At 37.8% G+C, this 25911-nt stretch overlaps 8 protein-coding genes across 8 annotated transcripts; all 8 read left to right on the top strand.

Moving 5' to 3' along the window:
* The first annotated feature begins 1363 nt into the window (after positions 1-1363).
* On the top strand, positions 1364-1698 carry LOC307020679 (histone H4). The gene has a single exon (XM_079652206.1). It carries the CDS (start codon positions 1370-1372, stop codon positions 1679-1681), a length of 312 nt encoding a protein of 103 aa, XP_079508332.1. The 5' UTR covers positions 1364-1369; the 3' UTR covers positions 1682-1698.
* A 773-nt stretch (positions 1699-2471) lies between these two features.
* On the top strand, positions 2472-3341 carry LOC307020670 (histone H2B 1.2-like). Its single transcript, XM_079652197.1, has one exon. It carries the CDS (start codon positions 2487-2489, stop codon positions 2865-2867), a length of 381 nt encoding a protein of 126 aa, XP_079508323.1. The 5' UTR covers positions 2472-2486; the 3' UTR covers positions 2868-3341.
* A 6605-nt stretch (positions 3342-9946) lies between these two features.
* LOC307020658 (histone H3.2) lies at positions 9947-10392 on the top strand. The gene has a single exon (XM_079652185.1). It carries the CDS (start codon positions 9960-9962, stop codon positions 10368-10370), a length of 411 nt encoding a protein of 136 aa, XP_079508311.1. The 5' UTR covers positions 9947-9959; the 3' UTR covers positions 10371-10392.
* Positions 10393-14434: 4042 nt separating this feature from the next.
* On the top strand, positions 14435-14964 carry LOC307020667 (histone H2B 1.2-like). The gene has a single exon (XM_079652194.1). The coding sequence runs from the start codon at positions 14448-14450 to the stop codon at positions 14826-14828; it is 381 nt and encodes a 126-aa protein (XP_079508320.1). The 5' UTR covers positions 14435-14447; the 3' UTR covers positions 14829-14964.
* Positions 14965-18331: 3367 nt separating this feature from the next.
* Positions 18332-18679, top strand: LOC307020680 (histone H4). The gene has a single exon (XM_079652207.1). The coding sequence runs from the start codon at positions 18349-18351 to the stop codon at positions 18658-18660; it is 312 nt and encodes a 103-aa protein (XP_079508333.1). The 5' UTR covers positions 18332-18348; the 3' UTR covers positions 18661-18679.
* Positions 18680-19554: 875 nt separating this feature from the next.
* LOC307020669 (histone H2B 1.2-like) lies at positions 19555-20174 on the top strand. Its single transcript, XM_079652196.1, has one exon. It carries the CDS (start codon positions 19564-19566, stop codon positions 19942-19944), a length of 381 nt encoding a protein of 126 aa, XP_079508322.1. The 5' UTR covers positions 19555-19563; the 3' UTR covers positions 19945-20174.
* A 954-nt stretch (positions 20175-21128) lies between these two features.
* Positions 21129-21574, top strand: LOC307020657 (histone H3.2). The gene has a single exon (XM_079652184.1). It carries the CDS (start codon positions 21144-21146, stop codon positions 21552-21554), a length of 411 nt encoding a protein of 136 aa, XP_079508310.1. The 5' UTR covers positions 21129-21143; the 3' UTR covers positions 21555-21574.
* Positions 21575-24391: 2817 nt separating this feature from the next.
* LOC307020660 (histone H2A) lies at positions 24392-25038 on the top strand. Its single transcript, XM_079652187.1, has one exon. The coding sequence runs from the start codon at positions 24401-24403 to the stop codon at positions 24782-24784; it is 384 nt and encodes a 127-aa protein (XP_079508313.1). The 5' UTR covers positions 24392-24400; the 3' UTR covers positions 24785-25038.
* Positions 25039-25911: the final 873 nt, after the last annotated feature.

Genomic DNA, 25911 nt, shown 5'->3' with positions numbered 1-25911 from the left:
AAATTGTTTTGTCAATACATAATGGACATACACAAACCACTACATAAAAACATGTACACACAACTCATAAATGCATACTTAAACACAACAGAACAGTATTTCAGACGGCAGAAAGGGAATCGTCTGATCAGCCTTTGTCCAATCACAGACTCGGTATGTTCCATGGTAGTCTGTGACTTTTCGAGGCTTTCTCTTCTCCTTAGCTCGGTTCCCATATGTTTAGCTATGTTACAACTGTTAATTATTGTTTTATGTATTACCACGGTGCATCTGGTCTTCCATATCTGCATACAAGGGATGCAGAAGGAAAAACTTTGGTGCTTTCAATAAGTGATAGAATATATCCACCATATTTGTATTCATTTATTTAAAACAAATATATATGTACTTGGAAGTCCATTCCATTCCAAGTTGTATTCATTTACTGTATGAAATCAGCATATACTAATTTGTAATGTGGGTCATACCTCGCTGAGATATGGGTGCTTTCCTTGATATTGCCGCTGTAAACATTTTAACAAAAGTAATTGTAAGTTTAATATCTAGGTCTATGGCTCCCAAGCCTCCATATTCCCTTCTTTTAAATAATAAATTACGTTGAGTATAATTATCAGAGCCAAAGAATAGTTAAAAATACATTCTGTCAAAAATGTTTCCATAAGGCAATACCATTTTCTAATAAATAGTTTTCTCTACTAAAGTATCTTTTAAATGTGTAAATGAAAAGCTTTAATTGACCAGACTTATAACATTTTGTGAGAGCTGAAATATGTTATAAGTTGAAGAAGTCCATGGTTATTTGTCTGTTACTTTATATTTTATATTGACCATTAACTATTTGGTAAATTTTCTTGATTTTTGTATTTAGTCATTTTGATGATGGCCACAAAACCAAACCTAAATACAGTGTATAGATTCAGGTGTTTCTATTGGACTAATTCTTACTTTTATGTAAAATTGTTGACATGTGTTATGTATACAAATGTATGTCTTGACTCATCAGAAACAGAATGAATGTCTCCTATAAAGAGTAGGTTTTGAATACTCTGATCAACTTTAAATGTAATGTTAATCTCAGAAGGGGTCTTATTTCAATTATAAATGTTATTAAGCATGTGAGGGTTTTATTACATATTAACAAACGTTTAATCATCAAACGCTTAGTATAAAGCCTGACTGAATTATATAAACAATATTTAAAGGAAGAGAAAATGTTTTGAAAGATGATGGGGAGGCTGCAGCGTTGGCCCCGCCTAGCAGCTTTCCCGCTCTCCGTCTTCTCTTAGGTCCGCAGTGAATGTATAAATACTGCCGGTCACGCTGCTTACGCTCATTCGTTCTATACGAGCCGACATAGCTATACCTGAAAATGAGTGGAAGAGGAAAAGGAGGAAAGGGACTCGGCAAAGGAGGCGCCAAGCGTCACCGTAAAGTCCTCCGTGATAACATCCAGGGCATCACCAAGCCCGCTATCCGACGTCTGGCTCGCCGTGGCGGAGTGAAGCGTATCTCCGGTCTGATCTACGAGGAGACCCGCGGGGTGCTGAAGGTCTTCCTGGAGAATGTGATCCGTGATGCCGTCACCTACACCGAGCACGCCAAGAGAAAGACGGTGACCGCCATGGATGTGGTGTATGCCCTGAAGAGGCAGGGCCGCACTCTGTACGGCTTCGGAGGTTAAACATCTACACCCTGACATACCTGGAAAAACAACGGCTCTTTTAAGAGCCACCCAAATTACTCAAAGAGTCTGTCTCCTTTCGGCCATATCACACATGTTACAGTCAATGAACATTATATTAAATCTAAATATCATCTCCGAAACAGGTCTTGCTAGGATACTTCATGTTAAAAATACAAACCATTTCACAATGTTGTTTATCCGAAATCCAAGATGCACAAATCAATGATATGTTCGTAGAGGATAAAGTCTCCACAGCTACAGTCACAACCACGACTGCTCCAAAAACTTGTACTTCAAGCTGTGTGTTTTAATGGTGATAGACACCGGGATATGATAAGGACTAACACATTTATAATGAATACATTTGTATTTATTTTAGGATCTGAAAATCGTACATATAGGGATGAATGCGTGTGGACTCCAGGGTGACGAGCATAATTTTCAACTCACTTTTTGTATTTAAATTCCAACGTTGGTCGTGAAAAATATTTGTTTCTCTGTTCTCCACGTCATACATAGTTAAAAACATATGAAAGAGTTAAAAGGACATTGATCCCAACCGATTTTTTATTTATTCATGTACAACACATTATAGAACCCCAATAATACAAATACATAATCAATGTGGGGTTCATTTTATATGTCATCCAATCTGTTTTGATTCTAAAACTCGTTAAGCGCATGCTCAGAAGACAACCAATCCCGTGCGAGCAACAGCACAGCTATATTTGCATCGGGGGGATATAAATAGGCCGCGCTGTGTGTAAGAGGCACCGAGTCTGACCAATCTTACTCTCACATCATGCCTGCCGATGCACCCCCCGTTAAAGCGGCCAAGAAGGGCTCAAAAAAAGCCGTCGCCAAGAGCGTCAGCAAGACTGGAAAGAAGAGGAGAAAGTCCAGGAAGGAGAGCTACGCCATCTACGTCTACAAGGTGATGAAGCAGGTCCACCCCGACACTGGTATCTCCTCCAAGGCCATGGGCATCATGAACTGCTTCGTGAGTGACATCTTTGAGCGCATCGCCGGTGAGGCCTCTCGTCTGGCTCACTACAACAAGCGCCGCACCATCACCTCCAGGGAGATCCAGACCGCTGTCCGCCTGCTGCTGCCCGGAGAGTTGGCTAAACACGCCGTGTCTGAGGGCACAAAGGCCGTGACCAAGTACACCAGCTCCAAGTAAACTCTGCTGCTGATATACCAACAACACAAAGGCTCTTTTAAGAGCCACCCAACCCATCCAAAGAGCTCATCCTGTTATACTCTGCAGGGGTGTCAAACTCAATTCCATCGCGTGCCACATAAGCAGTATGGTTGCACTCAAAGGGCCGGTTGTAACTTTAAGACGATTTAAATATGTAAAATAATGTATTATATTACATTATTGCCTCTGCATTGGATTATTATCGGATAGGGTATTAACTTAATAATTAACTACGTCTGGGGCAATTAATTGCAAGTCTCTTCAGTGCGCATGTCACTAAATGAGATGCATGTGGGACATGTTGTTTATTGGCAATGTGCTTCTGTAAAGTGGCAAGTAACTGTATAATAAACATTATATTTTTTGCGGGCCACATAAAATTAAATCACGGGCCGGATTTGGCCCCCGGGCCTTGAGTTTGACACCCCTGCTCTATAACTACTCCACCAGGAATCTAAATAACTTATTACACTAAAGTAAACATGTTATTTATACAGGAGACTTTGTGAAGCAAGATAAACCATGATTGTCCATTCTTCACTATACTTGTTTATACCGTCTCACTGGTGTTTGTTTTTCCAAAATTAAAATAAATACATTTCATAATATGAAGGAAATATGGTAGTTATGTTACTGCAACCCTGAGAGAAAATGCTAAGTGGTAATCTTCATTTTAGCAAATTTTAGAGGACACAAATGAACACTCTATTATTAAATGTTGTCCCTCTGCCACCACAAACTCAAATGCGCTGTAACAACAATCCAAATGGTGTTTCTTGCTGACACTTAAAGCCTCCCTTGAATGATTGATACCGGTAATACAAAGTGATGGGGTTTAATAAGAGAAGAGAATAATTTCACCAATCAGTAATGTCAAAAACACAAACAAAAAATGCTTTGCAAATGCTTGTGAAATAAATAATACATATAAACAACATTCGTATGGGCACATACATTTAATGTGAATAAGTAGGCTGTATAACTACATCTTTCACACAAATAAACTCAAATACTTTTATAAGGTGATCTAATGTTACTGCAGAAGATCATGATTCATTTGCTAATAGGTATTCATTTGACGTTTTACACTCACACTAAAAGCTGGTGCCATTTAAAGACTGTTTCTGCACACTACATTATTAATGAATTCATTCCTTTGGGTTGTAACTGATGTTAATTCTCATGTTTAACTTTTGGGCAAATGTTTAGTGTTGTTGACTAAATGATTCCTTTATTTCAGGGCGAGTTTTTCGCTACAAATTAAATCATAGTTATACATTAGAACATGACAGGGTTAGGGTTATTTCTTCTTCTTCTTCTCTTGCTTTTGGCGGATTGCAAACAACTTAAAAGGTGCATACCGCCACCTACTGTACATGAGTATGCATCATCACATCATTCCAACTCATTAACCTATGTTCTAATCAAAATAAAATAAAAATAAATTAATAAAACCATTAAATAAATAAAACAAAACAAAACAAATCTATGTTCTTTCCTGACCTAATGTTAAATTATTTTTCCTACCCCAGTTTCACTCAAAAATGTAAACAGTGCCTTTCTGGTAGCTTTTACTCCCTCTCCTTTTGTTCCCAAAACACCAACCACACTCCACTCCCTCTCTGCCTCTAAGACTTTAGCCTTTAATTGTTTTCTTTCCGCTTTATAGATGTCACAATTTAACAATATATGTTCTACATCTTCTTTTACTGCACAGTTCCCACACTTGTTACTGTCACTTTTCCCCATGATATACAACGTACTGTTCAAAGCCGTGTGATTTATTCGGAGTCTAGCCATCATGATTTCCTCCCTTCTGTTTCTTTCTTTATGAATATTAATTGTAATTGTATTTTGTACTTCGTGATAGTCCTTGCCTTTCTGGTCTTTCTCCCACCTTTTCTGCCAGATCTCCATCCCTTTCTTCTTAATGACTGCTTTTCCTTCTCCTTTACCAAGTTGAACTGGTAATGTTATTTGCTTTTGTAGTGCAGTTTTTGCTAATCTATCAGCACACTCGTTCCCTTTCACCCCCTCATGTGCAGGCACCCAGCAGAACTGCAGATCTATGCCGCTTCTGTGCAGTCTTAACAGGCTATGATTCAGTTCTATGAGAATGTCTTCTCTAGTAGTTGTTGTTGATTGTATGCTTTGTAATATGGACAATGAATCTGTACATATAACCACCCTATCTGGTCTGACCTCTTCAACCCACTGCAATCCTATTATTACAGCAAGCATTTATGCTGTATACACTGGTAATTGATCAGATGTTCTTTTTAAAATAGATATTTTAAAGTCTGGGATGTATATGCCAACTCCAACACGCTCTTCCTTGTTCTTAGAGCCATCTGTATACATTTGTAGGTAATTGTAGTACTTTTCGTTCAGATACATACTTGTTTTAATTCCCACTTCATTTATTTGCCACTCTTTTTCCTTTCTATGATATTCATATCTATGTTAGCTTCTGGGAACAGCCATGGGGGAACACTGCTAAATGGAGTTGCTTTGGCAAACGTGATATTCTCCACTCCATCTGCCCTCGTTCTTTCCTTACTCGTCCAGCCAAACCCACATCCCTGGAATTTTGCATATTCCCAGCAATCCTGTAATATTCTGTTTGGAATATTTTCTTCTCCACTACCTTGTAGTCTGACCCAGTATGACAGAGCAAGTTTCTCTCTTCTGATCTCCAGAGGTGTCTCTCCTGCTTCTATCAGAACTGCATTAATAGGGGATGACTTTATTGCTCCAATACACAGCCGCAATGCTTTATATTGTATTATTTTTTTATTTTTTTTATTCTCTATTTATTTGGGGTCACATCACATTATAGTACAAGTACAGTTTTTCAAATCATATATTTTTAGAGACCCGAAAGTGACAAATGAAATAGCAAACAAAATTAATCAAAGTAAAATAAAAACAAAAAAGTACACAGGGTTTGTTTGAAATAGCAATTGTCTACACATGTACATGCATACATATCAACATACATATATACATTCAATACACATACATGTGACCATACATACATATCTATACATATACATTCAATCGGTGTATAGAAACAGTCAAACAAGGGATGGTCGTCTTTGGGATATGTAAATCCTCCACTTTTTCCATATTTCTTCAAAGGTGTTTTCCTGAAGCCTCATCGAGAAGGTGATTCTTTCCATAACACAGATTTCATGGATTTTGTCGTACCAGTTGTCAAGAGAAGGGATATCCGCTTTGAGCCATTTTCTAGTTATTGCTTTTTTTGCTGCAACAGTAAGAATTCCAAATAATTGTTTTGTTTTGGAGTTTGTGGGGATTGAATGTACGAGCCCAAATAGAAATTCGTCCCAGTTTAAAGGGATTTTTTCCTGTAGTATTATTTCAATTTCGATATGAATCTTTTCCCAAAAAGTTACTAAAAAAAAGCTAAAAAGCTACCTGCTCAGCATCTTCCAACTAAACATTCTGTAGGTGCCTGAGCTCGAGATCTTCCATTGAAAAGTACAGTAATTTGTCCAGACTTCGTCAGGGATGGTTTTTTTGGTTTCGTTTTCCCATTTGTGTTTTATATAGAAAGTATTTTCCTTTTTAATATCTTGAAGAGCTTGGTAAAGTTTTTAGATTACTTTCATCCCTGTGTCTGATGTGTATGCACTGGTGAAAACTATTAATAAAGGGTTTTCAAGGGCCTTCTGGCTGTCTGGTAGGGAGCTATTTAAGTAATGGCGTACCTGTAGAAATCTAAAAAAATCACTGTTATTCAATCCATATCGTTTTTTTAGTGTTTGAAAATCAAACATGGTTCCTTTGCTGAAAAATGTGCAATATGAAGTAAGGCCATGTTTGGCCCAATCTTTAAATGTTTTATCCAGCTTGCTCGGGGTGAAATCAAGATCATGTGAGCACCATCTTAATATCTTCATTTCGTCCAGCGAGTCACTCCTGGTAAGGACCCGTAACCATAACTTGAAGGAGAGGTTTATCCAGCGGTTATCTTTTTCCAGTAAGTTTTTGACATGTCTTTTATCCCCTAACCTTGCCTCGATGGGTACTCCTCCTGATACATTATTCTCAATTTCTTTCCATCTAGCTCTGTAGTCTGGCTTGCACCAGCAAAACAAGCTTCTTAATTGGGCTGATTTATAGTAGTCCTTCAAGCAGGGGAGCGCTACTCCTCCCTTGTTTTTTGCTAGTTGAAGAGTACAGAATCTAATCCTTGGTTTCTTCCCTTGCCAAATGTACCTTGATATGGTTTGATCCCATTCGTTAAACTGCTTGTTTGTGATTTCAATTGGTAGATTCTGGAAAAGGTATAAGAGTCTAGGTAGGATGTTCATTTTCACTGATTCTATTTGAGATTCAAAGCTCAGCACTGGGATCAAGTTCCATCTATGTCTTCTTTTATTTTCTGACTTAGAGGGTTGAAGTTTAGTGTATACAATTCCTCTGAATCTTTAGAGATGCTTACTCCCAGATATTTTAAGTGGTTCAGATCCCAATTAAGATCAATGAGTGAGTTTATATGTTGGCTTGGCTTGTAATTAAAGCTCAGTATTTGGGTTTTTGTTATATTGAGTTTGTACCCTGAGACAGAACTGTAAGTATCCACAAAAGTCAGTAAACTCAAGAATGACTCATCTGGATTTGACAGGTATATTAATATATCATCAGCAAATAATGATAATTTATGTTCCTGACCATATACTTCTACACCGGTAATATTGTTATTTTGAGTAACCCCCAAACTCAGAGCTTCGATATAAATTGTGAATAGCAGAGGGCTAATTGGACAACCCTGTCGTGTCCCTCTCTCAAGGTAGAAATAATTTGATATGGCTCCGTTTATTTTTATTCTTGCATAAGGGTTGTCGTACAGTGCTTGAACAGTATTAATAAAGATCTTGTGAAAGCCAAACTTTTCAAGGACTTGGTATAGGAATTTCCAATTAACTCGATCGAAGGCTTTTTCTGCATCGAGGCTCAAAAGTACTGCCTGGAGTTTGTTTTTGGATATATGTTCAACTATATGTAGAGTTCTGCGGATATTATCTTGAGTTTGCCGTTGTTTGATAAATCCTGTCTGATCTAGATTTATTATCTGAGGGAGGATTTCTTCGAGTCTTTTTGCCAAAATGTGGGTAAAGATCTTATAGTCCTGGTTTAGCACACTTATTGGACGATAGCTTCCACAGTCACATTTGTCTTTCCCTTCCTTCGGTATCAGGGAAATTACTGCTTCCCCCCCATGGGGGGCTATGCCTGTCTGAAGCACGTGGTTAAAAGCATCCCTCATTGTTGGGATCAATAGATCCTTAATTTCCCTGTACCATTCAGAAGGGAAACCATCTGGGCCTGCGGCTTTATTGGGTTTTAAGTCAGCGATTGCCTTTTCTACTTCTTTTCCCGTAATTTCTATAATTAATTTATGATTTTGCTCATCCCTCACTTTAGGAAAAGTTATCAAATCAAGGAAATTCCTGATGTTGGTTTTATCTATTTTAGGCTGTGAGTATAGGTTTTTATAGAAACAGACAAAAGTTTGATGTATGTCTTCTAAATTGCTATGTATAATACTTGTTTCAGGGTCTTTTATTTTATAAATTGTGTTTTCTACCTGTTGTTTTTTTAGTTTATAAGCCAATAGTTTTGCTGATTTAACTCCTACCTCATAATAACTTTGTTTTAGAAAGATCTTTTTTTTTTATGTTGTTTGAGAGGATTTCATGCAGTTCATTCTTTTTTTTATCTATTTCCATTTTAGTTTTTGTATTTAAAGTTTTCTTATGTATATTTTCTAGATGTTTTAGTTCTGTTTGAAGCTGATTTGTTTTCTCTTTTCTTTGCTTATTTATGTTTGAGGAATATCCAATTATTTTTCCTCTTAGGACAGCTTTGCATGCATCCCAGAGGATTATTGGGGACACTTCTACATTATAATTGTCGTTCAGATAATCTTTTATATCGGTCCTGATTTGAGGCCTAATTTGGTTAAGAATTCCTGTGTTCAGTCTCCAGATTGTGCTTTTCCTTTCTAGTCCTAGATTTTGGAGACCGGAGCATGCTCCGATAAGTCCATGGTCCCTATACTGCAATTTTGAACCCTATACAAATCTTTCTGATGATGCTTTATATTGTATTCTATCAATTTTTAAAAGCGATGTTTTTGCTGCTGCTCCATATACTATACAACCGTAGTCTATTGTGGACCTCATAATTGATCTGTAAATGTCTATTAATGCTTGTTTATCTGCGCCCCAGTTGCATCCAGCTACAGCTCGCAATACATTTAATACTTTTTTGCATTTTGTTTCCACTTGATTAATATGCATTTTCCATGTGTATTTGCTATCAAACCACAGTCCTAGGTATTTGAACTCATTCACCTTTGTCATTGGACGCTCATATAGTGTTAGCTGTTGGCCATCAATCTTGCGTTTGTTTGTAAATACCATGTAGCATGACTTGCTTTCTGACATTTTGAATCCCCAGTTATATGACCACCTCTCCACTTTTGTAATCGCTCTTGCTATATTCTCCATTACGTATGGGGCATTTCTTCCCCTCATCCAAATAGCCCCATGATCTGCGTACAGAGCCGATTGTATGCATGTGTCTAAGCATGTAAATATATCATTAATCATGATGGTAAATAATATTGGACTGACTGCACTCCCTTGGGGAATACCATTTTCTATTTCAAAATAGTTGGAAATATCTGCTCCAACCTTTACTCTAAATGTCCTATCTGTTAAAAAAGGCCCTTACCCAATTGTACATTCTCCCTCCAATACCCATTCTACCCAATTTGATCAGTAAACCATCCCGGGTTAGGGTTATATTATATTTAATCATATTTATTTCCCCCTAAACAAAAGTTCATTTTGAGGTGCCCCCGGATCATCCCCTGTGGAGGAGTGGTTTACATTGTCCAATAGTAAAGCAGCTACAGCAAACGTGTCTCCCGACATGCACCAATCAGCGCTGCCTTGCTCCGGCAGCTCCTTTAAAAAGCCGCTGCTCACAGATACACGGCACTCCTTCTCTCACTGTGGACACTGAAAAACTACAATGGCCAGAACCAAGCAGACGGCGCGTAAATCCACCGGAGGAAAGGCTCCCAGGAAGCAGCTGGCCACCAAGGCTGCTCGTAAGAGCGCCCCGGCCACCGGCGGAGTGAAGAAACCTCACCGTTACAGGCCCGGTACCGTGGCTCTGAGGGAGATCCGCCGCTACCAGAAGTCCACCGAGCTGCTCATCCGCAAGCTGCCCTTCCAGCGCCTGGTGAGGGAGATCGCTCAGGACTTCAAGACCGACTTGCGCTTCCAGAGCTCCGCCGTCATGGCTCTGCAGGAGTCCAGCGAGGCTTACCTGGTTGGTCTGTTCGAGGACACCAACCTGTGCGCCATCCACGCCAAGAGGGTCACGATCATGCCCAAGGACATCCAGCTGGCCCGCCGTATCCGCGGGGAGAGGGCTTAAACTGACCTGAGATCAAAACGCCCAAACACAACGGCTCTTTTAAGAGCCACACACACTTTCAAAGAGTTTCAATCCTACTCATTATTATGATGACACTGGTTCATATTATTTGTGGTTAACTGTACCGTGATGAATGAAACATAGGACATTTTTCAGTTTGGGTTTGGGTTAGGGTTAATATGTGAGTAACAGGTCAGTGTAAACCCAAGCTTATGTCAATTATGGATCATCCAAACTATTTATACAAGACTAATACAATTCTTAACACAAGTGATACATATATTACTTAATAACTTTGGGGGAAGGTTTTTTTTAAGTTTACCAAAAGTTATCGTTATAACTTCTTCACTTTCTAAACACTGAAAACAGGTGAGTAATAAACAGGGTTATTTTGTAAGCGCTTTTACAGGTGCTCAAAGTCGCTTCACAGAGATAGTGTAAAAAAACAACATTCATAAGGTTGAAGTCAAATTTTTAAAAGCAAGCAATAATAACAGCCACACATTAAAAGCCGAAGTGAAGTTCTTTGAACGTGGTGAGGTCAGTATTGAGTTTTTTATTCTGTCAGTAAATTATCCAAATGAAATGTTTTCATCATTTTAGTCAACCTGAGGACCACAGATGGAAAATGAGCCATTAGCTATAATCTGGCATATTGCATCTCTTCTCTTTGCTGAGATTAATGTATTTGTATGCATGGTCCTTCTATAAATAAATACATACATAAATAACTCTGAACAAATTAATTCTACCTTTTTAATAATGACCTTACATGGTTGCCAAAGTTAGATTCACTTCAGAAAATCAAATCTGTTATGAGAAAGAACAAATAATTGTTTAAAGATAGGAACTTGCCATCCTACTGAAAAACAGTCGGATGGAGATTTAACGGCATAGTTTAGTCCAACGTTTCATTTGATTGGTTTATCCTTATTAACACATGTTATTTTAAAGGTAATCAAGCCAAGAACCATTATTTTAACAATGTTACAACAGAACATTGAATATAAGCTTTAATTAATGTAAAGGTATAAACGGTACTAAAATAATAAAAGGCCATAATATAGTTTGTTACTATGCCAATAGAGAAAAAGTTAATAATAATGTGATTAAGGCAAAGTGACCAAACGGATAATTATGGATTACTTGACTTGTATTTTGCTTTAGTGAAATTGTTCTCCCACCAAGATGTTTGATGCATCAGTAAAATAAGAAAGCAAGTTTTAGATTCATTTCACAACAGAGTCAACTATTTCCTAAAGAATATGACATCAATCTCATAACGGAACAATTGATGAAGAATATGCTTAAGACTTCCTGATCATTAAAAATGTACAAAACACATGTAAGTATTATTGGTGATTTATATCATATTGTATTAGCTTGAAACAGAACTTTTTCACAGTTATGATAAGTTTGTATTCAAACTGTGGGTATAAAGAGGTGTATTTTATAATTATTAATAGAAACTTTGACTATTTAAATTACACCATGTTCCATTTAGTTTTTTTGTTTGTAATTTAAAAACTATCAAAAATAGTTCAGGTATATTTAGACTTTATGGACACCTATTGACAATACACATTTATTTGATTAAATATCGTCAAAGAAATTGAAAATGCCAAACAGCTTTGGGGTACATCAGAAGACCTTTATTTGTCCCGGACAGCAAAGTTACATAATACACAATACAGCACTTCAATTTTAAAATAAAACATGATAAAAAAAACAGTAACACATTCAGGGGGAAATAAATATGAGGAGTACGTCCACCCTCAGACTCATCCCTCCTCGGACAGTCCTCTGTGGCTGGAGCCGTCAGGCTGAACAGCCAGGGGCCAAACCTGTGACCAAGTAACAGTAACTGTACTGTTTGAACTAACACCTGCACACTTACATGTACATATATCTGACAATCCAAACCCAAATATGTATTTATCACAACAGTTACTATATTATTTTATTTGTGTATCATTTATTATCCTTGTGAATCTGTTCTGTACTGTCCTGTTTTTCACTCTGACTGTTTCTGCTTTAAATCCTGAATATCCACAAGCAGGGGTGAATAAAGGTCCATCTTATCCTAATTTATTTATGAAACAATTGTAACATGTAGAAGGAAGTGAGGTAGATAACAAGTAAACATAGAGTTAGATACAGATTACTGTACGAGCAAAGGATGGAATAACTAAGAAGCAGGCAGCATCAGTAATAATCTCAACGAGGAATGTATCGCACAACAATGTGGAAAGAGTCTTTGAACATTATATTGCTTTGTCGCCGGGGGGAGGGAGTCTGATGCTGGAAGACCAGAAACCTCTAAGGACCCCTGGTGACATAACTGATGTAAAAGGTATATATCATATGAGTTAGTTTTAAATGTTTAATGCATGGCCATCTGTTTGATGCTAAACATTGGCCTTCTGCTAATGAATCTTAAATACATCTTACATTCTGTTTTAATTTCTCATCAATACAATATGAATGTATTCTTACAAGGAGTTCTGTTAACTGAGGTTCAGAGGATGAATATATTTGAACTAAGAGAAGATCTAAGAAATCATTCAAAAATCCCTTTTAGCTAAATACTTTGAAATGTGAATATTCTTTCAACACTCTTTTAGGAATGCAACATACAAACCTGTTTTATTGACATAAAGTAGTTCAATAAGTTACCATATTGAGATTGTTTCCAATCATGGTAGAACAGCAACTCTCCTCTGGATCCTCTGTTAACAGGGGGTTCTACAAACTGAACTAAAGATGAATTAAGACATTAAAATACTAATAATTAATAACATAATTAGAAATAAAGTAAAAACTACAATACAACTGAACATCCTAGACAAAGTATGGGCCATTGTAGCACAGAATAGAGACTTCTTCAAAATACACGCAGAGAATAAGATACACTTTAAAAAATCAACAATTATACATACAATACAAGATTATGCTAATTATTGTGTTCATCAAAAAAAGTAGAGGGAATATGGTTCATGCCATTAAATCAAGACAAATACAATATGTTTATAAAGGTAAAACATTCATTTGATCAATACAAAATTGCAATGATGTGCTCTGTGAAAATAAGTGTTTTCAGACGATTGTGTTGTGCTCTCATGTTTATAATAATAAAACTGTGTCCAATAGTTAACTGCTGGCAGGTCTTGACAGTCCAATCTTAGAACCAGGCCTCTCCTGAATACACACATAACTCAGATATGACAAATCAATGTCTTGCATAGAGTCATTTGATTTAAACAGGATTCGAGTAGATATAAATAAGCCCTTCTTCATTAATGTTAAAGTGTGACAATACATTGATTACAATTCAGACAACCAATACTCTGAGTGTTGAGGTTTAGGATGGCAGCTTATTTTACGCTGCACTCGGAGAGAAATATTGGAGACGGAGACGATGAACTGTTTATCCCTTGAGCATGATTTATTCCTCTGCTTCACAGGTGATTCCTTCGCTCAGCCGAGCTACCTTAGAAGAGAACAAAGATAGACAGTGAACACGTGCATCAGATGAACACACCCTCATTTACATGACGCAAGCCTGGTCATTACGTAGCACGTAATACTACAGGGCCTCACAGTGGTAAAAAAACATCCCTATAGTACAGAATAGACACAATCTCTCTATACATACAATAACTGAGGACATACAGTATGTAAACATTTCCCTTAACACTGAGAATCCCTTTCCTGACTATTGAAATACATTTGGAATTAATTATTGATTTATGGTATTTATTTGAGGGCTTTCCAAAGTCCTCAAAGCACCTTACATTAGCTCATATTAGACATGTTATACGTTGATTACTGTGGATAAGACATTTTTACGTGGGGGGGTGGGGGTGCAGAATAATGTTTAAATAATTTCCCCCCCTTTTTACAATACAGTACAGTAGATAGGCTACATCTGCTCTAAGTACATCGTAGGCTCAGTCATGTGCAGACGATGACCAATCCCGTGCGAGCAACAGCACAGCTATATTTGCATCGAGGGGATATAAATAGACCGCGCTGTGTCTGAAAATCACCGAGTCTGACCAACCTCACTCTCACATCATGCCTGCCGATGCACCCCCCGTGAAAGCGGCTAAGAAGGGCTCAAAGAAAGCCGTCGCTAAGACCGTCAGCAAGACTGGAAAGAAGAGGAGAAAGTCCAGAAAGGAGAGCTACGCCATCTATGTCTACAAGGTGATGAAGCAGGTCCACCCCGACACCGGCATCTCCTCCAAGGCCATGGGCATCATGAACTGCTTCGTGAGCGACATCTTTGAGCGCATCGCCGGTGAGGCCTCTCGTCTGGCTCACTACAACAAGCGCCGCACCATCACCTCCAGGGAGATCCAGACCGCTGTCCGCCTGCTGCTGCCCGGAGAGCTGGCTAAACACGCCGTGTCTGAGGGCACCAAGGCCGTGACCAAGTACACCAGCTCCAAGTAAACTCTGCTGCTGACATAACCGTAACAACACAAAGGCTCTTTTAAGAGCCACCTACTAAATCTATAGACGTGTTCCTCTGTTTTGAATAAGTGTCATGCACGATCCATGACTCGTATACATGATATGTAAATCACTTGAAATGAAATGTATGTTTGAAACGTAAACAGTTCAAAGAAGCCTTGTTTACAAACCACTTTCCACAATGGCTTAGGCAAAACACCAGTGTGAATAATTTAAAGACGATGTGTTCTCTTTTTTTTCTCTTCAGCATAAGTATAATTTATTAGCCTACGGAAAAAACTTGGGTGCTTTCAATAAGTTATAGAATATATCCACCATATTTGAATTCATTTATTTAAAACAAATATATTTATATATTGGAAGTCCATTCCATTTAAAAGGTGTATATTCATTTATGAAATCAGCATATACTAATTTGTAATGCAGTATGGGCCATGTCTCGCTCTCCCTCTCCCTTTTCCTTGATATTGTCGCTGTAAATATTTTACCAAAATACATTTTAAGTTTAGTATCTAGGTCTACGCCTCCATATTCCCTTCTTTTAAATAATACATTTCGTTGAGTAACCTCCCTCGTTGTGCCCCACACCAAATGTACATGTTTGTTTAATTATTTGGAAGGGGTTCAATCAGTTTATTCTCCAAATTTAGGTCAGCACAGTTTCCATTACAGTCAAACCAAGTATTTGTATTTCTTGTTTAACTTAACTTAAACGTTAATGGCATAAGTTAAGTTTCCCCTATTATATATTTCTGATATGTTATGTACTGAATATGATAATTGATCAATTTCAGTTTTTAAATTAGAAATATTTTCTTCACCCGTTTTAGATTTAACTTGAATCTGTTTTAAAATAATACACTGTTTGATTAAAGTAACATTTACTTTTTGTAGCTTTATTTAATTCTCTACATTTGAATTTAAATAAATGTGTTATCCTATGTTTTAATGTTTCCCATAATCTACAGGATTGTACCATTAGCACATCCTGAGAAATTGTGGATTTTTTCACATTTTAGTATCACTAATTCTTATAAATATTTCCTTTATCGAATATGGACCTTAAGTTAGCACTAATGTACTTTGAACATAGGTTTCCCTGCCAACTGAATTTTTGTGGATACACAAGAAGTATTTTTATTGCTTGAAGCAATCGAAGAGAAAGGTCAGCTCAGAATTTTTGATAAAATGCTGCAATAACTTACCATTTATATACAATATACTATTGTCATGTAGTTTAGTAACACTATGGAGTGTACTTGGCTCCATACTTGCTCCATCCTTCTGTGTGTCATTCCAGTGCCTTTGAAAAGTATTCAGCCCCCCTGGCCTCTTTATTGTTTCAATGCACAAAAACATTTAATTCAATTTGATTTTTGCAGATGTTGTTTTTATTGATGTACACAACATACATCTTTGAAGATGGAAAACAGATTTTTCATTCTGAAAAAAACAAGAAGTAATAATGAATAAGAAAAATGCTTGTGTGCATAACTATTCAGCCAAAGTCAATACTTAGTAGATTCACCTTTTGCAGCAATTACAGCTGCAAGTCTCTTGGATTTGTCTATAAGCTTGGCACATCAATTTGGGGGAATCTTCCACATGGCTTTTGGCGAACTCCAAACGTGTTTTCTTATTTTTTTCCTTTAGCAATGGCTTCTTTCTGGCGACTCTTCCATAAAGCCCAGCTCTGTGGGGTGTACGGCTCAATGTGGTCCTATAGATTATCCTCTCTCTACTGTGGCGCTAACCAGCTCCTTCAGGGTTATCCATGACCTCTTTGTTGCCTCTCTGATCAATGCTCACCTTGCACAGTGTGTTTGGTTGGCGGCCCTCTCTTGGCAGGTTTGTTGTCGTGGCATATTTTTCCAATCATGAAATAATGGATTTAATCATGCTTCGTGGGATGTACAAAGTTTGTGAGGTTTTTGTATAGCCCAACCTTATTTATACTTATCCACAACTTTGTCCCTGAACTGTTTGGAGAGCTCCTTAGTCTTCATAGTGTCATTTTCTTGCTAAGTATTGCCACTTGTTAAGTGGTGTGGGAGATTTGGGCTTGGTGTATACATACAGATATAATCAGACATTTGATTGCACACGGGTTAAGTTAGCTTTATTTAAATAATGTTTTGACTCTGAAGGTAATTGTTGGGGCTAAATAGTAAAGAGGGTGAATACATGTGCACACACAACTTTTCAGTTTTTCATTGTTTAAAACATGATAGTTTTTATTTTCACTTCACCAATCTTGACTGACTTTATGCGGGTTCATGACATAAAATCCCAATCAAAATATTGAATTATTATTGGCTTTAATAATAGAAAATAGAAAAATAGCCAAGGGGGTGAATACTGGTGCATTGCACTGTATGCTATGTTTTCATTTGGCTCTACTGTAGACCTGCAAGTGAACCTACCTCTTATCATATACCAACAACACGAAGGCTCTGCCACCCACTGCATCTGAACACCTATTCCAAACATTTACTTTCGAGGCATGTCCCTATATGATTAATGAAATCAAATTATTTTTCAATCTCATAAGTGACACAAATCATGAATATGTTTTGTTTTTATGCTTCTGTCAGAAGTATAAACTGGATGAATAAACACTTTTGGAATCGTAATCATACTCTCAGAAAAGGAGTTTGACCCTTCTCAATTTGTTCTATCTAAACCCTGCTAAAGACATGATACGATAGCATATCATTATCAGAGCTAAACAGTAGTTATATTCTTTTTATTTTATTTAAAAAAATACATTCTGTCAAAAATGTTTCCATAAGGCAATACCATTTTTTAACAAATAGTTTTCTCTACAAAAGTATATTTTAAATGTGTAAATAAAAAGCTTTAATTGACCAGACTTATAACATTTTGTGAGAGCTGAAATATGTTATATGTTGAAGAAGTCCATGGTTATTTGTCTGTTACTTTATATTTTATATTTACCATTAACTATTTGGTACATTTCTGGATTTTTTTATTTAGTCATTTTGATGATGGCCATACAACCAAACCTAAATACAGTGTATAGATTCAGATGTTTCTATTGGACTGATTCTTAATTTTATATCGAATTGTTGACATGTGTTATGTATACAAATGTATGTCTTGACTCATCAGAAACAGAAAGAATGTCTCCTATAAAGAGTATTTTTTGAAAAACTTTGATTCACTTTAAATGTAATGTTAATCTCAGGAAGGGTCTTATTTCAATTATAAATATTATTAAGCATGTGAGGGTTTTATTACATATTAACAAACGTTTAATCATCAAACGCTTAGTATAAAGCCTGACTGAATTATATAAACAATATTAGAAGGAAGACAAAATGTTTTGAAAGATAATGTGGAGGCTGCAGCGTTGGCCCCGCCTAGCCACTTTTCCGTTCTCCGTCTTCTCTTAGGTCCGCAGTGAATGTTTAAATTCTGCCGGTCACGCTGCTTCCACACATTCGTTCTGTACGAGCTGACATAACAATATCTGAAAATGAGTGGAAGAGGAAAAGGAGGAAAGGGACTCGGCAAAGGAGGCGCCAAGCGTCACCGTAAAGTTCTACGTGATAACATCCAGGGAATCACCAAGCCCGCTATCCGCCGTCTGGCTCGCCGTGGCGGAGTGAAGCGTATCTCCGGTCTGATCTACGAGGAGACTCGTGGGGTGCTGAAGGTCTTCCTGGAGAATGTGATCCGTGACGCCGTCACCTACACTGAGCATGCCAAGAGAAAGACGGTGACCGCCATGGATGTGGTGTATGCCCTGAAGAGGCAGGGCCGCACTCTGTACGGCTTCGGAGGTTAAACATCTACACCCTGACATACCTGGAAACACAACGGCTCTTTTAAGAGCCACCCAAATTACTTAAAGAGTCCGTTGCCTTTCGATATCTGAAACATCACACATGTTTAAATCGATGAACATTATATCAAACTTAAACTCTATCTCCAAAACAGAGGTCTGGCTAGGTTACTTGATGTTAACAATGTTAACAATTTCACAATGTTATTTATCCGACATCCAAGATGTACAAATCAATGATATGTTCGTAGACGATAAAGTCTACACAACTAAAGCCCCAACCACGACTGCTCTAAAAACTTCTACCTTCACTTAAAGTGACGCATGTCACTTGTTAGACGCTTTTATCCAAAGCGATTTACATGCTGGTTTCCTAAAATTTTGAAATATGTTTTAATGGTGATATACACCGGGATATGTTAAGGACTAACACATTTATAATGAATACATTTGTATGTATTTTAGGATCTTAATTTCATACGTATTGGGATTCATGTGGATTAATGCGTGTGGACTAGAGTGAGGAGCACAACTTTCACCTCGCTTTTTTATATAAACTCCAACGTTGGTCATGAAAAATATTTGTTTATCTGTTTTCCACGTTGTACATAGTTAAAAGCATATGAAAGAGTTAAAATGACATTGATCTCAACCGATTTTTTATTTATGTACAACACATTATAAAACCCCAATAATATAAATACATAATCCATGGGGGGTTCATTTTACATGTTGTCATTCAATCTATTTCGATTCTAAAACTCGTTAAGCGCATGCTCCATCCTGCTCAGAGCACAACCAATCCCGTGCGAGCAACAGCACAGCTGTATTTGCATTTGGTGAATATAAACAGACCGCTCTGTGAAAAACATCTCATTCGACTTTGTCGTACCTCATTCTCTCATCATGCCTGCCGATGCACCCCCCGTGAAAGCGGCCAAGAAGGGCTCAAAGAAAGCCGTCGCTAAGAGCGTCAGCAAGACTGGCAAGAAGAGGAGAAAGTCCAGGAAGGAGAGCTATGCCATCTACGTCTACAAGGTGATGAAGCAGGTCCACCCCGACACCGGTATCTCCTCCAAGGCCATGGGCATCATGAACTGCTTCGTGAGCGACATCTTTGAGCGCATCGCCGGTGAGGCCTCTCGTCTGGCTCACTACAACAAGCGCTCCACCATCACCTCCAGGGAGATCCAGACCGCTGTCCGCCTGCTGCTGCCCGGAGAGCTGGCTAAACACGCCGTGTCTGAGGGCACCAAGGCAGTGACAAAGTACACCAGCTCCAAGTAAACTCTGCTGCTGACATACCAACAACACAAAGGCTCTTTTAAGAGCCACCCAACCCATCCAAAGAGCTCATCCTGTTATACTCTATAACTACTCCACCACCCATTTAAATAACTTATTACACTAAAGTAAACATGTTATTTATACAGAATGCTTTGTAAAGCAAGATAAATCATGATTGTATATTTTCCATTCTTCACTATACCTGTTTATACCATCTCAATGGTGTTGGTTTTCCCAGAATAAAAAAATAAATACATTTCATAATCTGAAGGAAATATGGTGGATATTTTAGTGCAACCCTGAGAGAAAATGCTAAGTGGTAATCTTTATATTAGCAAATCTTTAGAGGGGACAAATGAACACTTTATTATAAAATGTTGTCCCTCTGCCACCACAAACTCAAATGTGCTGTAACAACAATCCAAATGGTGTTTCTTGCTGACACTTAAAGTCTCCCTTGAATGATTGATACCGGTAATACAAATTGATCGGGTTTAATGAGAGAAGAGAATCATTTCACCAATCAGTAATGTCAAAAACACAAACGAAAAATGCTTTGCAAATGCTTGTGAAATAAATAATACATATAAACAACATTCATATGTGCACATACATTTATTTTGAAGAAGTAGGCTGTATAACTACATCTTTCACACAAATAAACTCAAATACTTTTATAAGGTGATCTAATGTTACTGCAGAAGATCATGATTCATTTGCTAATAGGTATTCATTTGACGTCTTACACTCACACTAAAAGCTGGTGTCATTTAAAGACTGTTTCTGCACACTACATTATTAATGAATTCATTCCTTTGGGTTGTAACTGATGTTAATTCTCATATTTAACTTTTGGGCAAATGTTTAGTGTTGTTGACTAAATGATTCCTTTATTTCAGGGCGAGTTTTTCGCTACAAATGAAATCATAGTTATACATTAGAACATGACAGGGTTAGGGTTATATTATATTTAATCATATTTATTTCCCCCTAAACTAAACAAAAGTTCATTTTGAGGTGCCCCCGGATCATCCCCTGTGGAGGAGTGGTTTACATTGTCCTATAGTAAAGCAGCTACAGCGCACGTGTCTCCCGGCCTGCACCAATCAGCGCTGCCCTGCTCCGGCAGCTCCTTTATAAAGCCGCTGCTCACAGATACACAGCACTCCTTCTCTCACTGTGAACACTGAGAAACTACAATGGCCAGAACCAAGCAGACAGCGCGTAAATCCACCGGAGGAAAGGCTCCCAGGAAGCAGCTGGCCACCAAGGCTGCTCGTAAGAGCGCCCCGGCCACCGGCGGTGTGAAGAAACCTCACCGTTACAGGCCCGGTACCGTGGCACTGAGGGAGATCCGCCGCTACCAGAAGTCCACCGAGCTGCTCATCCGCAAGCTGCCCTTCCAGCGCCTGGTGAGGGAGATCGCTCAGGACTTCAAGACCGACCTGCGCTTCCAGAGCTCCGCCGTCATGGCTCTGCAGGAGTCCAGCGAGGCTTACCTGGTTGGCCTGTTCGAGGACACCAACCTGTGCGCCATCCACGCCAAGAGGGTCACCATCATGCCCAAGGACATCCAGCTGGCCCGCCGTATCCGCGGGGAAAGGGCTTAAACTGACCTGAGACCAGAACACCCAAACACAACGGCTCTTTTAAGAGCCACACACATTTTCAAAGAGTTACAATCCTACTCATTATTATGATGACACTGTTTCATATTATTTGGGGTTAACTACCGTGATGAATGAAACTTGAAAGGAAAATGTTCAGGTTGTTGTTCACTGAAGTTACAAAGACATTCATATGTCAGTAAACACAACTTGTCAATTATGGATCATCCTAACTATTTATTTAAAATATGTCATAACATTCTAAAACCCAAGAGCCACAAGGAATATGAATAACTTTGGGGGAAGGTCGTTTTTAAGTTTACTAAAAGTTATCGCTATAACTTCACTTTTTAAACACTGAGAACAGGTGAGTAATAAACGTTTATTTTGTAAGCGCTTTTACAGGTGCTCAAAGTCGCTTCACACAGATAGTGAAAAAACAACATTCATATGGTTGAAGTCAAATTTTAAAAGCAAGCAATAACAACAAAAGCCAGATTGAAGAAGTGAAGTTCTTTGAACGTGGTGAGGTCAGTATTGAGTTTTTTATTCTGTCAGTAAATTATCCAAATGAAATGTTTTTCATCATTTTAGTCAACCTGAGGACCACATATGGAAATGAGCAATTAGCTATAATCTGGCATATTGCATCTCTTCTCTTTGCTGAGATTAATGTATTTGTATGCATGGTCCTTCTATAAATAAATACATACATAAATAGCCCTGAAGAAATTAATTCTACCTTTTAATAATGACCTTACATGGTTGCCAAAGTTAGATTCACTTCAGAAAATCAAATCTGTTATGAGAAAAAACAAATAATTGTTTAAAGATAGAACTTGCCATCCTACTGAAAAACAGTAGGACGGAGATTTAACGGCATAGTTTAGTCCAACGTTTCATTTGATGGGTTAAACCTTATTAACAAATGTTATTACTTTAAAGGTAATCAAGCCAAGAACCATTATTTTAACAATGTTACAACAGAACATTGAATATAAACTTTAATTAATGTAAAGCTATAAACGGTACTAAAATAATAAAAGGCCATAATATAGTTTGTTACTATGCCAATAGAGAAAAAGTTAATAATAATGTGATTAAGGCAAAGTGACCAAACGGATAATTATGGATTACTTGACTTGTATTTTGCTTTAGTGAAATTGTTCTCCCACCAAGATGTTTGATGCATCAGTAAAATAAGAAAGCAAGTTTTCATTTCACAACAGAGTCAACTATTTCCTAAAGAATATGACATCAATCTCATAACGGAACAATTGATGAAGAATATGCTTAAGACTTCCTGATCATTAAAAATGTACAAAACACATGTAAGTATTATTGGTGATTTATATCATATTGTATTAGCTTGAAACAGAACTTTTTCACAGTTATGATAAGTTTGTATTCAAACTGTGGGTATAAAGAGGTGTATTTTATTATTATTAATAGAAACTTTAGACTATTTAAATTACACCATGTTCCATTTAGTTTTTTTGTTTGTAATTTAAAAACTATCAAAAATAGTTCAGGTATATTTAGACTTTATAGACACCTATTGACAATACACATTTATTTGATTAAATATCGTCAAAGAAATTAAAAATGACAAACAGCTTTGGGGTACATCAGAAGACCTTTATTTGTCCCAGACAGCAAAGTTACATAATACACAATACAGCACTTCAATTTTAAAATAAAACATGATAAAAAAAACAGGAACACATTCAGGAGGATATAAATATGAGGAGTACGTCCACCCTCAGACTCATCCCTCCTCGGACAGTCCTCTGTGGCTGGAGCCATCAGGCTGAACAGCCAGGGGCCAAACCTGTGACCAAGTAACAGTAACTGTACTGTTTGAACTAACACCTGCACACTTACATGTACATATATCTAACAATCCAAACACAAATATATATTTATCACAACAGTTACTATATTATTTTATTTGTGTATCATTTGTTATCCTTGTGAATCTGTACTATCCTGTTTTTCACTCTCACTCTGTTTCTGCTTTAAATCCTGAATATCCACAAGCAGGGGTGAATAAAGGTCCATCTTATCCTACCTTATTTATGAAACAAGTGTAACATGTAGAAGGCAGTGAGGTAGATAACAAGTAAACATAGAGTTAGATACAGATTACTGTACGAGCAAAGGATGGAATAACTAAGAAGCAGGCAATATCAGTAATAATCTCAACGAGGAATGTATTGAACAACAATGTGGAAAGAGATTTTCAAGAGGTAACAAATAAATAAAACAAGAATTAATCAGAACTAAACAGTTAACTAAACTAAACTAAACATAACAACTAATAAGTGATATTAGATATAATTATATAACACTCGGTCTGGGACATCCTTATCCACCTTTTCATGATAATGTAAACACTTATATATATATATATAAGTATATATATAATATATTGACACAGAGGTTTAATAGGACTTCACTGCCAGAATTACTTTGGGTTTCATCATGTGTTGATTATTATTTCATTGTGTAACTTCATCTCTTTCTCTTTACTTGCTGCTGTGAGCTGCCTGCATCTGTAGCCTGTTAGCGTCACATTGTAAAATGACGAACAATAAATAAATAGGACGAAATTGTTAATACTGTGCTCATCTGACAGAGATTATACATATATGAAATACATTTACTAGAATAGCTCCAGGTTTAGTGTCTTTATTTTTAGTAGCAACTGGAAGAAGACCTGAGCTCCCTTCTGATTGGACGATCTTCAATACGCTCACTGATGGCCAATCAGAGAGCAGTTGGTGGGTATAAATAGCCGCTGTGGCGATGTGACAGTCACACTTCTTTGAGAACCCGAGAAAGCAATTATGTCTGGAAGAGGGAAGACCGGAGGAAAGGCCCGGGCCAAGGCTAAGACTCGCTCCTCTCGTGCCGGCCTCCAGTTCCCCGTCGGCCGTGTCCACAGGCATCTGAGGAAGGGTAACTACGCCCATCGTGTCGGTGCCGGAGCCCCGGTGTACCTGGCCGCTGTGCTGGAGTACTTGACCGCTGAGATCTTGGAGCTGGCTGGAAACGCCGCCCGAGACAACAAGAAGACCCGTATCATCCCCCGCCACCTCCAGCTCGCCGTCCGCAACGACGAGGAGCTGAACAAGCTGCTGGGAGGAGTGACCATCGCTCAGGGAGGCGTGCTGCCCAACATCCAGGCTGTGCTGCTGCCCAAGAAGACCGAGAAGGCTGCTAAGAAGTGAACACCCTGATCCCGCTTCAACAAACAAAGGCTCTTTTAAGAGCCACACACTTCTATCCAGAGAGCTTTCTTTCACCCAACACTTTTATATTTATATAATCGACGACTATAATGTCTTATTTGTAGTTTTCACTACCTTGATTTGTAATGATGTAGTGTAAATGCTTTTTCAACACATATTTCTAGCCAATGCATTTCCATAATGCCAAAGCGCCCTGATTGTCAAAACCACAATAAATTCATTGTACAAAATCATTTTCAGCCTGTTTGAAATTCAGTTATGTTCAATAACGGCTTTCTTCAGTGTCGCTTTATCAGAAATATAAAAAAAAGGGACAACTCAAACAACAATGCCAATATTATTAAATAAGTACTGTGTGTGTGTGTGCTGCATGTGCATCAAGCATTATTAACTCCCGGTGATCAGACACTCCATTAATGTGTGCATAGATAGTTTAATGGAGTTCATGGTGTACCTACAATTGTTTTGTGCGTAAGCAGTATTATAACGAGTAGTGATGGCGAGATGAAGCCTTATGAAGCTTTCGAGCCAATCATCATGGGCTTCATTTGAACACAAACTCCTTGTTGGTCAAAGTGTGTACAACAGGCAGATTGGACATCTCAACAGTGTGCTCTATCTCATACTGAGTTCCCAATGAGTTGGAATAACTAAACGAACATAAAGTCATATGTTCATGTTAACAATATTGTTTTTATTCCAGTTGATTGTGATTGAAAACCCGAAGGAGGCTGGTAAACATTACAAAGAGGGATTTGTATTCCTTAGTAATAATCATAAATGTAACCATGTTGTAGCCTGAGAAAGGCTAAACCATAGAATACATTTATTAACTACATTATCTTATTTAGCTGTAGCTTTTATAAACAACAAAAAATACGTATTGACGAGTCGTTGAACCATGGACCATGGGCGCGGGAAGGGGGGGTGCTGAGAGCGGCAGGCAGGGGGTGCGGAGCTCCCCTGTCTGAATTATTATTTGACGGTTATTGCTGCTCCCGCTGTGCATAATCTGTGTAATATGTAGCCAACAAATTCAACATTGTTGGTAAAATAATATTTTGGACTGCCCCGAATGTTTTTTCTGCAGGGAGACAGGTCAACAC

This window comes from Notothenia rossii, assembly GCF_949606895.1.
Source record: "Notothenia rossii genome assembly, chromosome: 9".
Classification (NCBI taxonomy): Eukaryota; Metazoa; Chordata; class Actinopteri; order Perciformes; family Nototheniidae; genus Notothenia; species Notothenia rossii.
The sequence above is the reverse complement of the archived record's forward strand: the minus strand, read 5'-3'. Positions and strand labels throughout refer to the sequence as shown.